Below are 12,288 nucleotides of genomic sequence, written 5' to 3' on the forward strand. Positions count from 1 at the left end.
GGGATAATGTAAGTACACAAGTCAGCAAAATATATAACACTGTTCTAGTGGTTTTTTGGATATTTTAATAAAAAAAAATTGTGCCCTTAAAAAATAAAAACTTTTAAGTTCATTAAAATAGTTTGTATTGTCATAGTTGTCATTACCTTTGGTAGAATTATTGTTATCAACTAGAATAACTCTGTTCAATCTGATCTGTATCATTTACATTTAAGGCATTTAGGGCATTTAAATAAAAACCGACATAATACAAAGATCACTTCATCACTTTTATAAATGTAGTCAGATATAGTGTAAGTACCGTATTGGCCCGAATATGAGACGACCCTGATATACCCCCCTTTTTCCAGATGTACCTTTTAAAAAACAAATCTTTTTTTTTCTCAGTAAAACACATTTTGTCTTCAATTATTCTTTTTCTTTTTTTTCTTTTTTTTTGTCTTTACAACATGCATTACATTACGTATTTCATGGCACACTCGTTTTATGCGTATTTGGCGCCACCTATTGTTGTGGGTGTATTATTGACATGTCAAAGTCTAGACCCTGAATATAAGACGACCGTGTTTTTTCAGATGTATTTCCAAGAAAAAAAACATCGTCTTATATTCGGGTCAATACGGTATATAATTTATTGTTTTACCAAGAAAAAAATTCCTCTCTTCAGCTGTTTTTTTTTTTGCACTTTGCTCTGAAGTTCTGTTCACTCTTCTGAGATAAACCATTACAAACTCTGTTCAAGTGTAATTGCTGATGCTTTTTCCCAGAATGAAAGGGGAAGCAGGTGGATTATGAAAAATGGCAAAGTGGGCTGTTTCATGAGATAAATTTAAAAGCCACAAAAAAAAAAAAAACAATGAAAAAATATAAGTTTTCATAAATGCTACGTTGTACTTTATAACAAGTCATTTGCGTGCTGGTTTGGTAACACTCTTTATTTAATAACCGATTAAACCTTTTTGAAACTTAGAAATAAATCTGAAATCATTAGCATTCATTGTCCTCTTATCAAATGAATTTCAATCAAATAGCATTGTTGTGTTGTGAGTGCATGCTTAAAACAAAGGATTTACAGTTTACTGGTTTGATACAGTTTTGAAAAAGAATTATCATTCTACTAACATGCTTTCAATTTCCATTCTTTCCTAAAAGTCACTTTTTCATAGCTGTTCGTATAAAGAGGACACACAGACTATGAATATTGGGGTTCTTGTTTCCTGTTGGAATATTATTTCAGATTCTGCTATTGTTTGGGTTTTGTTTTTATTTATTTTTTATCAGAATGGTATGAAGCTTGGTGATTCTTGCAGCACTTGCTATATTAACAAAGAAACAATAAAAATAGTCACACTGGTGTTGTTCTTGGTCAAAATTGACCACCGTAGGAAACATGAAAAATACAGAACAATTTTTGGGGGTACAATCTACAAATCCAGTTTAATTCACACTTTCCAACGTGTTGAAATGTGAAGTACAACACAAGAAGTGGTACAGTTAGATATTTTTACAGATGAGATAATTAAGTGATTTTATTTTATTTTGATTCTTGCTATTTACCTTTATTTTTGCTGATTTTGTTGACTTCATAATTTTGAATATGATTTGTGTGAGTGTTATCGTTGCTTTGAGTCATTAGTGATTAATCCAATGTATCACAGTCAACTGAAAGTCAAAAACATTTAACTTAAAGGCAGAGTAAGTGATTTTTCAAAAACACTTTAGAAAACTGATTCGGGCGATCTGTTTCTCCTTCAGTCTATTTCTGTAATAATACACAAGTGCTTTTAGTAAAGTGCTATTGCGATTAATAAAAGATAATTAACTGAACAAAAGCTAAGAGTCAAGTGCTCAACTAAAGGAAACACCAACAACCATAATGGTGACTTCAATCTAAATCTCTTTAGATAGATGTACTAAACTGTTTTTGTAATAAGTGAAGATGGTAATGCTGTTTTTGGAGCTGTTTAATCATCCTTTGCTGAGATCTTGTAAGATTTAATGTCTTCTTTTATTTCAGTTGATCTCATCTAAGGCTGTGTGACTGTAGTTGTTGTGCTTCTGCTTGTCTCTTCTCTTTTTTCTCTTCTTGTTGTTCCTCTTTTCTGCAGTGATTCTGCTTGTTAACAGAAGGTGTTCATCAATCATCACTAATGCATCAATCTGCAGAACGGTAGTTCTCCATTAGCAGGGTTGGAGACGGCTGAACTAGGTAATGCATAAGGCTGTGCAAGCATATAGTGGCTACACCATGGCATTACAGATGGTTTTCTTTATTTCTTTTACACCAGGTGGCAATAATCTGTCTCCATTTAATTGATTTTAAGTGTTTTTGCTTAATGTTTTACTGAAATTTACTGCATTGATTGAAAAATATACACACACACATATATATATGAAAGAGTTCATTTGCAAAAAAAAAACGATAAACGCCACTTAAAAAAAAAAGAAAAAGAGCTAATTGTAGTGCATTATTCTCCACATAGACACATTTAATGGCTCTTTGGCGCTGACATTGTATTTCCAGCAGCTACAGCAAGAAAACAGCAATGGCGGACCGCTGCTTCTCACTCAGGGCTGTGTATATGCTAATAGGGCAGAGAGCGTCACAAATGGGCGGGACTTTCCCAGAGTATGACATCATAGTAGTGAGAAATCTGGAACTGCTGGTGAGGAGAGACTGTTTATGATTTATTGGGATTATAAAACAATGAGTGGGTGGATTTTTACCATTATAGGCTGGTTGTTTTCACACACTGCGGCCACACAACTGTGTTCAAACACCTTATAAAAGTGATTTTTGCATTCTATGACACCTTTAATCCGTCTGATCGCACAGGCGCCTCACGCAGACACAAACAATATTAGTTCTACTGTTACCTGACATTTCAGCCATTCATCATCAAACTAAAATGCAGTCAACCAAACATAAAAATTACACTGTTTATTTTAAAATGTCCGCTGTAAAATCAGCGTGCAGCTCCCAAACCATCATTTTTGCGCATGTGAAGGATTTTACACGGATAATAGAACATGAGTGAAGTATAAAGCCATGTTTAGGCTACATAATGAATAATAGTTATGCAAACAAATGTTACAAATATGGCAAAAATGGATTCTTGTGGTTTGCAATTACAAGGTTAACGGGTGTTTTTGGAGTAAGATCAATTTCTCATTCATGATATTACTACCTCTTTTTGGCCGGGTTTCGTTTCTCCGTGTCGTAAACTCTAGGGGCGAGGCTTCTAAACCAGGGTGTTTTTAGGGGCGTGATATTCAAATGACGATTGTTTTCTGCCGCCACATTATCAACGTGCGATCATTCGTAAGATGAGATTGGCGGCATACGAATGTTTCATGAATCACACGTGAACTCTGTCGTAAGTTGTTTTGTGCGCACGGATCTGCGCTCGTTTCTACGTTAGATTGATAAATGAGGCCCTGTAGCTCTTGTGTGAATCCATATCAACAACATCTTCCTCATCTTACATTGAGCTCCACGATTTCTGTCCTCCACAATGCTCTTTCCGTGTTGGTCTTTGTTGACCTCATCCCCTGCAAAACAACAGTCATGTAACCACTGAAAATACTCACTACACACTAATAGCCTATTTAAGAAGAGTTAGATAAATATAGTATAAATATAATTTTGACATTGAATATATTAGTTTTACACAATATAGATAACCAGTCTTACCTGGTTTGTGTATGATGTTGAAGTGGATTCTTCTCAGAACTGTGCAAGCTTACAAATGTTTCAGTCTGCAGTCTGTCCTCAAGAAGTGTGACCGACCGGAGATCAGTGCAAACACAAACGTCTTTGCAGCCAGGGGTGGGGTGTTATTCATATGCTAATACTCGTTGCTAGTTTTGGTTAACAATACCTATAAGATACCAAATTTGCCCATTGGCCTCTGACCATCTGCTGACTGGCTTCATCACTCTGTCTCCTCTCCACCAATAAGCTGGTGTGAGGTGGGCGTTCTTGCGCAATATGGCTGCCGTCCCATCATCCAAGTGGATGCCGCACACTGGTGGTGGATGAGGAGATACCCCCTGACAATGTAAAGCGCTTTGAGTGCCTAGAAAAAGCGCTATATAAGAGTTCCACTGTTATTGCCTAGGAAAAGATATACGTCATAACACACGTTTTTGGGGGCATTGTTCACTATTTGTAGAGATACTACTACAGAAACCACTTTTCTTCCTATATCAGTAAAGAACCAGGTCTTGTTTTCTGTGAAATAATATTGAAAAAAAAAAGAAGGAAGTTAGGGAGAGAGGATGCCTTCAAATTATAAGTCATACACGTTCTCTAAATGATTAAAAAATGATAAAGCTTGCTATATTTGTGTTCAATAATATTATTTTGAGGCTGTTTTGCAGGGGGTGAGCCAGCAACTTCCCTGGCTCACCCCGTCTCTCCATGAGAACACAGCAAGCACCTTAAAGGCAGGGTATGTGATTTTTCAAAAACACTTTAGAAAACTGATATAGCAAATAGCGAATAGCAAAACAAACTTGTAGCCAATCAGCAATAAGGGGCGTGTCTGCTGGTTATTAACATATGAAAGGTCTGACAATCACCAGTCCTCATAAGGTCTGCCAGGTTTTCACAACAAAACCTGCCCAATTGCTACTCAGAAATAGCCCAAACTAGCCCAATTGCGTTTCAAGAGGGGGTCCCCCAGTAAAAAATTTTCAGGGACTCAATATTACGTTTTCGGGATCGCTTCAACCCGCGGACATGATAAACAACCTGCGGCAACAGCGTTAAAGTAGCCCAATTCCACGGGAAAACCGCGGACTTGGCAACATTGACAACCAGCAGTGTTTCAGCCGTTTATATCCGTGAAATTTCAGATTCCTGTATATGTCCGTGTACCCCAAGTATCCGGGTATTTCTGGAAATGTACTTTTCTGTGTAATCTGGCTCAGGATTTTTCCACATATATCCATCAAACCTGAAACTGCATGGGAGTTTACCGTGGGCAGATAGATGACCCTCTTCATGCAGTGATTATTTAATCATATTTATATTTGTATTATACAAAATGCGTACTAATAATAAGTGTTTTACTTTCTTACAAATGCACATCAATTAAGACAATTATTTTGGTCAAAATTCAATCTTAGCCTAAAGCCGAGTTCACACTGCACGATTTTAGCAAGGTTTTTTTAGGTTTTGCAAAATCGCCGGCAAATGCAAATCGTTGCTCGTTCACGCCAGTGACTATCACACAGAGTGAATTATTATTAAAGACGCGATCTGAAAGCATCGCCGACGCCCGTGAAATATTTGGCATGCTAAATATCTGGACCTGTCAGTGATTCAAAATCCTGTTGTGTGAAATGAGTTCTGACTGAAAACTACATCGGCGATGACCTACAGCCAATGGAAGAGCAAGATAAAGGGCAGCGGGAAGTTCAGGGAGGAGTTATATGAAATATAGTTTACGGACCAGACAGAGCTGTCTGCGATTCTTCCTATTGTAAAGTCATGCAGTGTGTAACGTCCTGCTGCTGATCCATCGTGCAATGTGAATGCTACCCCAGAGAGTCGTGCAGTGTGAAAACAACGGCGATCCGACGACTTTGAAAATCGTGCAGTGTGAACTCAGCACTAGAAAGTCAGCAGAAAGATAAATGGCATCTCTTTTGTTTTAGGTGTGTGTGAATACAGATGTAAAATCATTGTAGGTGAGTCTGTCACCTTTTGTCTTTATTGTCTCTTGCTGCTTCTGCCCCATTACTTTAATTGATGGTCATTGTTCATGCTAATCAGTACCTGAGTTAAGTGTGAATGTGATGTCTGTAGGTGTGACCTTCCCTGATCTCTGTGATAATGAGTGTTATAGTTATGCTGATTGGATTAGAGTTGCTGAAAATCTGGGTAAATTCCTGTAACTGCTTACATCCTTTGCATCCTTAATCTTCTGATGACAGCCTCCTGAAATCAGTATAAAACTACAGTGATTCAGTGCTTTAGTCAGTCTTGATGACTGCAGCGTGACACACAGTACCATCTCAATCAAGAACCTGATGAAGAGTCACTTCTGAGTTTCCTACAGCCGTAACTGGATATTACAGGTATTTTGTCTCAAAACTATAACTTCACTTATATAATCTAATTTATGTGTACTTTTTAATACCCTGTGAAGGATATACTTCTACAGTTTATGTGTTTCTTATAAACTGCTTAAAGCATCTTATATTTAGAAACTGAACATCATTCACTCCTAACAATGTTAGATGAGGAGTAACACCTGAGTATGTTTTGCTGGTTGATGAAACCGAACATGCTTTACATCAGTGAACCATATTTCTTTCTTATGAAAAAAAAAAAAAAAAGTTTATATAAAGATACTTGACTTCATTCTTAACTGGAAATATCACAAATGCTCTGTAGTGAATTTAGAGCATTTCACACTTGCTTTTATAAGCCAGAAGATCTGTGTTATTGATAACTTGAGGAATCTTTGATTCATCTCTAACAGATCCACGTGACACGATTATAAAGATGGCGTTTATTAAAGAGGAGAGTGAAGACATGAAGATTGAAGAAGCATTCAGAGCCAAACATGAAGATACTGAGGAACAAACAGGTTGGTTTTTATTCTCAAAGCTGAACTCACTCATTTGATCCTTATTAAAATGTCCAGCTCTACAGAAATGAATGATATTTTTGAAGAATGTCATAAGAGTTTTGTAATTACAGTAGTTTTATTTGACATGGAATGGGTTGCCTCATGTGGACAGATATGTTGAGATCACATGACCCATTACCTCGAAAATCAGCATTTAAACATACACAACTATACAATTGCTCTTTTTTATTATCACCATCACTTCGAATAATGGGAAGAGGTTTTGAGATTACATTTAACACCTCCTTTAATAGCTCAGTGCGTATAAGATCTACATGTTGTTGGTTTTGATGTTTGTTCTTTGTGCCATTAAAATGGTGTTAATCTGGATTTGTCTTTTTTTGCATTAGACCTGACGACACTGAAAGAGGAGAGTCAAAACCTCAGTGTTCAGCATGAGAAATCAGAAAAAAGAGCTCAAAAGACAGCAAATAGAAGTTATTTCACCTGCCAACAGTGCGGGAAAAGTTTCACCAGAAAGGGATTCCTTGAAGTCCACATAAGAACTCACACTGGAGAGAAACCTTTCACCTGCCAACAGTGTGGGAAGAGTTTCATTCGAAAATCAAACCTTAATTACCACATGAGGATTCACACTGGAAAGAAACCATTTGTCTGTCAACAGTGTGGAAAGAGTTTTACTGAAAAAGGAAACCTTAATCTTCACATGAGAATTCACACCGGAGAAAAGCCTTTCACCTGCCAACAGTGCGGGAAGAGTTTCACTCAAAAAGCAAATCTTAAAAAACACACAATAATTCACACTGGAGAGAAGAAGCCTTACGCATGCGCTCAATGTGAAAAGAGTTTCACAGATAAACGACACCTCGTTGACCACATGAGGATTCACACTGGAGAGAAGCCTTTCACCTGCAAACTGTGTGGAAAGAGCTTCATTCGGAAATCAAACCTTAAAACCCACCTGAAAATTCACAGTGGAGAGAAACCTTTCATATGTTCTCAATGTCCAAGGAGTTTTACACATAAATATAGACTTGATGGCCACATGAGGATTCATACCAGAGAGAAACCTTTCACCTGCCAACAATGTGGAAAGGGTTTCACTAAAAAAGGAAACCTTAGGAAACACATGAAGATTCACACTGAAGAGAAGCCGTTAACATGTGATCAGAGTTTCGAACGTAAAGTAGCTCTGTAACGTGTACGATCACACCGGTGTGATTCGTGTTCAGTGTGTCGTGTGATTAACTGCTAAATTCAGATATGCTTTTGTGCTTTGACTGGTGCTGAGAGAGAGATGGACGTCGTGCTCAGCGCTTGTGTAACCGGTCAAAAATGTGCTTCCACTTGCTATACTTATTTTTGTGTATGGCCCTTTAATCACACTCTACCTGCACTCTCCGCCCAGATCTTGATGTTTAATGAACCGGTTACAGTAGGGTCATTTAGATTCACGCCAGTTGAGAGAGTGAATGGCGTAATATTGAAATGTGTTTAGAAGAATATTGTATGATTTGTGTTCGTGCCACTGTTACATGTGTGGTAAAATCAAGTTTGATGTTCACCTTCATTATAGAACATGCACGTGTGATTGCCGAAACTGATCACCACTGTTGAATGTGTTGTTGACAGAATAAATGTCTACACAAACACGAGACTGGTGTCCATTGCCGTTTCTACACAACACAACGCAGAGGCAATCCTTTTACACTTGCCATGTGTACTTTAATAAAAACAAAGGGAAGTGTTAAAATGTGCCTTAAAATGTTAAGTTGAATTAAACTCAGAAAATGCAAGTTATTACAACTTAAAAAGTTCATTTGAAACAACTAAACTGCAATTTATTTGTACAATGTATATTACTCTTTGAGTTCAGCTCATGAAAAATGGGGGCAAAAACAAAAGTGTTGCGTTTATAATTTTGTTCAGTGTATTTATGCTTAAAGTTATGCTTATCTTCAAAATGTGTTGTAACTCTGTAGATGTTATTCCAGGGTCGTTACGCTGTGACACCACACGTGTTGGGCCTCAAAAACACTTGGTGACATGTCTGTTCATGTTATTCCATAAATTGGATGACAAAACAACAATGTCAATAGATTATAAATTAGTCGTGTGCTTCTGAATATATAACAGATGTTAAGATTTAGTCATGTGGGGGTGGTGGCCCCAAGTTCTCTGTTTGATGAAAAGTTAAAATAATATATAATCCATTTAATCATAAGGAATCCTTAATTATAACATTTCTAGTGCTAGCTTTAAACTAAAAATCTTTCTTTTTAAAATTTACAGTAAATTAATCCATTCAAATCACCTGCCGGCGCAAACTTTGAAGATTAAAAAATGCAGGACTTCCGGGTTAAGCATAACCTGAGGATCTCGAAAAACTCGTGTCATGTCAGAAAGAAGTGCTGATCTAAGTAGTTCACTCACTTTTAAAAACAGAATTGGCTGGCGCATTGTCACCTGTGAACGCAACTTTGGAACAAGTGAAATCATATTATTACGAAGCTCACGATGAAAGCCTTCGCGAAGTTGAAGATGGCCCAAATGATTAAAGTGACAGGCTGGCGAATGTTGAGGCTACGATGGATGCGCTACGAAGAGAGAACGTGTCGCTGAAGGAAAAGCTGGATGACCTCGAAAATCACTCACGAAGATCTAATATGAGAGTAGTCTCGCGTAGCCAGACCTTCAGACTGACGGCTGAAGGTCTGGAATCCATGGCAGCTTTCATTGGCCAAGGCCCGCCCATGAGGCCGTTTGACCAACATGTCAAACAACCAATCACAGTTTGTTTTGTTTCAGCGTCACGTTTCGGGGCGTGGAAATGTCGCCACAATAACAGACCGGTGTGTAAAACTCTTGGACGTATTTTAAAGATTCTATGCCACAACCTTTTAATATTTCACATACTTTTGAAAATCCAGCGTTTAGTTGATCCTGATAAGCGCTCGTCATCACAGTTGTAGACACGACGGCTTTCTTCTTTCGTAAGGGTTTGGCGCCACGGCATCTTTGTTTCCAGGCGGAACGTTAAAAAACGCGACACACACGTCTCCCCGAAAACCTGTATAATTCAACCAATCCGATGACGACTTCGAAACTCCTGAAGTGTTTCCACTTTTGTGTGCCGTATGCATCAGACGTTAAGCCAACGTTCCGTGGGCGTGACGTCCGAGGCTGAGACTAATATGAGAGCGGTGGACAGTGACCTGGGAAAAAAGCGAGCGGCGTTTAAAGAAGTGAAGCCCCGGCTCTATGGGAAGGGAGTCAGATTCGGTCTGTTGTACCCCGCAAGGCTCCACGTTACTTACGAAGGGAAAACATACTACTTTGACACGCCAGAGGAATCCAACGAGTTCTATCGTTCTCATTGGGATGAAGAATAATGTGTAAGAACTTTCCTTTCGCCTCTTTGGGTAAGAAGCAGAAGACTTTGGCAGTTCTATATCCTATGATTATAATCATATACTAAGCTCTGTGTTTTTTTCTTGCTCTTTAATTAGCTGGATAAAGTACTGAATATGATGACACGATCTGCTTTTGAACTTGTTTTAAAAAAAGGGGCTACGTCTAGATTCTATATGACGATTTTTGTTGTTATTTCGCATACTTTGGACGTTTTTTGTTGTGTTCTATCTGCGACCATCCTCAGTTGGGGAATTAGGTCTAGCTGCCCTGGGATGTTTGGGACTTGGGGGGGAAGGGGTTGTTACAGCAAAATGCAAAGAAGGAAAATGTAATGTTCATTGTTTTATTGTAATGTTGCTATTGTTCCTTCAATAAAAAAAATTTAATATAGGAATGTATAATTAAACTTTATTAAAACATTGTATACATATAATGGTATTTTTCACATTTGTAGAAGAATGTAATACAAAGAAAGAGGTATTTTTACTCTAAATATATTAACTGTAAAATAAAGAAATAAAATAAATTCATACGCTTACATTTGTATGAGAACGTCAGAACTTAAATGCTGAAAACAGTGAACTTTTTATCTTCCTCTGCATATTTTCAGCTCCGACAGCCTTCCGATGACTGGACAGCTGAAAAAGAGATGCATCCCACTGACTTTTTTGAATTTGTTCATCAAAAAGGATTGTTCTAATTAATTCACTAATGCGTTAAGTGACCACTTCTGCTGATTACATCTTTATGTCAGTAGGTAGTGACAAATGTTTTTTGACCGAGTTATTGAATCACCTCAGTTGGACAGTGCAAACCTGACAGAATTAAACTAGATTTATTTGCTCAATATTTTTTATGAATTTTTATTACATGCTTGAAATGGAAATCTTTTCAAAATGCATCTCTTTTAATTTGAACACAGTCTTAGAAATTCTGCTTTCAGTTTTTTTTTAGTTTGGATTAATATATGTATATAAATAATTACAAGCATTAATTTGTACTAATACTTTAAAACAGGGACAAACTAAATTTGGAGGTGCCCAGTGATTGAGGTAAGTGGTGTGCAGTGTGTTTTTGAATGACTGTTGATTTTACAAGTCTATATTTATATGTCTGAGGTAAGCAGTTTTATGTTTTAGCGCCATGTCGCATTTTTATTGGTTGGTCAGTAAACGTGGATCGTAACCGCAAACGCACTGTGCGATGATCATGCTGTATCGTAGGCTATCTTTGGTCACATGCACACACCATGTAAATTTAATTTGCAATAACTGTTTATAATGATCCCAAATGTGAGTTTGTCTCTTGAGTACGTCTTTAAATTGAGGGTACAGTTAAGAGACTCAAATCAATCATCAGCCAAAAGACTGTATAGTTTTAATGCACCTTTAGAAACTACACATTATTAGATGCATTTCTAGATAAGTAAGCTGGTACCTTACACAAGACTTTTGCCTGATTTGATCAATGTCAAAGCAGGTAGGCCGTACTGCTTATGAAGAAACCATGGTCAACATCGGCTGTCAAACTCATTTGCTATTTTATTGTATTATGTAAAAACACTATAGGTATATAGAAGATGCATTGCAGGAGAACGCTAGCACTATACCAACTTACATTAATTGAAATGTAAAAGTTGACATTTAAATATTGTGGTTAAATGTAATTATACTGTTGCATGGTCAACATCGGCTGTCAAACTCATTTGCTATTTTATTGTATTATGTAAAAACACTATAGGTATATAGAAGATGCATTTAAATATTGTGGTTAAATGTAATTATACTGTTGCTTAAATACACTATTTACAGCTATTGCTACAAATATGTCCCGTGCTACTTATGACTGGTTTTGTGGTCCAGGGTCACATATTTGTTTTCTAATGTAAAATTATATTATTTTAGCGTGTAGACAATACTTTTATTTTGGTGTGGCGTTATGACGTCATAAGGCTGCGCCGCCTCCTGCGTCTGTGATTCGGCTGACAAAAGGTGTGTGCTTTTAATATTTTTAAACTGTTTCAATTTTACAAATGTTTACTTGCCTTTGATGGGTCATGTGACCATACGCAATGCACGCAGCCTGAACACGTGATCTTCTGCAACGCCCACATGTAAAACACAGGTGCTGCATCCCAAATGATGCACTCATACACTATGTACTCAACCATGTAGTGCAGGAATTATATAAGGTTATTTTTGGTGCATCTCATGGTGTGTTCAAGTCATGTCGGATAGATCGTATTTACGAGTTGAACGCACATGAACGC

At 37.3% G+C, this 12,288-nt stretch overlaps 1 protein-coding gene across 1 annotated transcript; it reads left to right on the forward strand.

Moving 5' to 3' along the window:
- Window positions 1-2,609: 2,609 nt before the first annotated feature.
- On the forward strand, window positions 2,610-8,209 carry LOC107714229 (gastrula zinc finger protein XlCGF8.2DB-like). Its single transcript, XM_016520030.1, has 4 exons — window positions 2,610-2,666; window positions 4,384-4,454; window positions 6,595-6,602; window positions 6,995-8,209. The coding sequence occupies exons 1-4, from the start codon at window positions 2,610-2,612 to the stop codon at window positions 7,801-7,803; spliced, it is 945 nt and encodes a 314-aa protein (XP_016375516.1). The 3' UTR covers window positions 7,804-8,209.
- The last annotated feature ends 4,079 nt before the right edge of the window (window positions 8,210-12,288 follow it).

Source organism: Sinocyclocheilus rhinocerous, unplaced genomic scaffold (genome assembly GCF_001515625.1).
Source record: "Sinocyclocheilus rhinocerous isolate Xijiao unplaced genomic scaffold, SAMN03320098_v1.1 scaffold3862, whole genome shotgun sequence".
Lineage (NCBI taxonomy): Eukaryota > Metazoa > Chordata > Actinopteri > Cypriniformes > Cyprinidae > Sinocyclocheilus > Sinocyclocheilus rhinocerous.

What these genes read in the sequence shown, in the direction of transcription:
- LOC107714229 (XM_016520030.1), top strand. Translation starts at nt 2,610, where the DNA reads ATGGGCGGGACTTTCCCAGAGTATGACATCATAGTAGTGAGAAATCTG. An exon ending in TGAGAAATCTGGAACTGCTG is followed by an intron (nt 2,667 to 4,383) that starts GTGAGGAGAGAC and finishes GCTGTTTTGCAG; the next exon opens with GGGGTGAGCCAGCAACTTCC.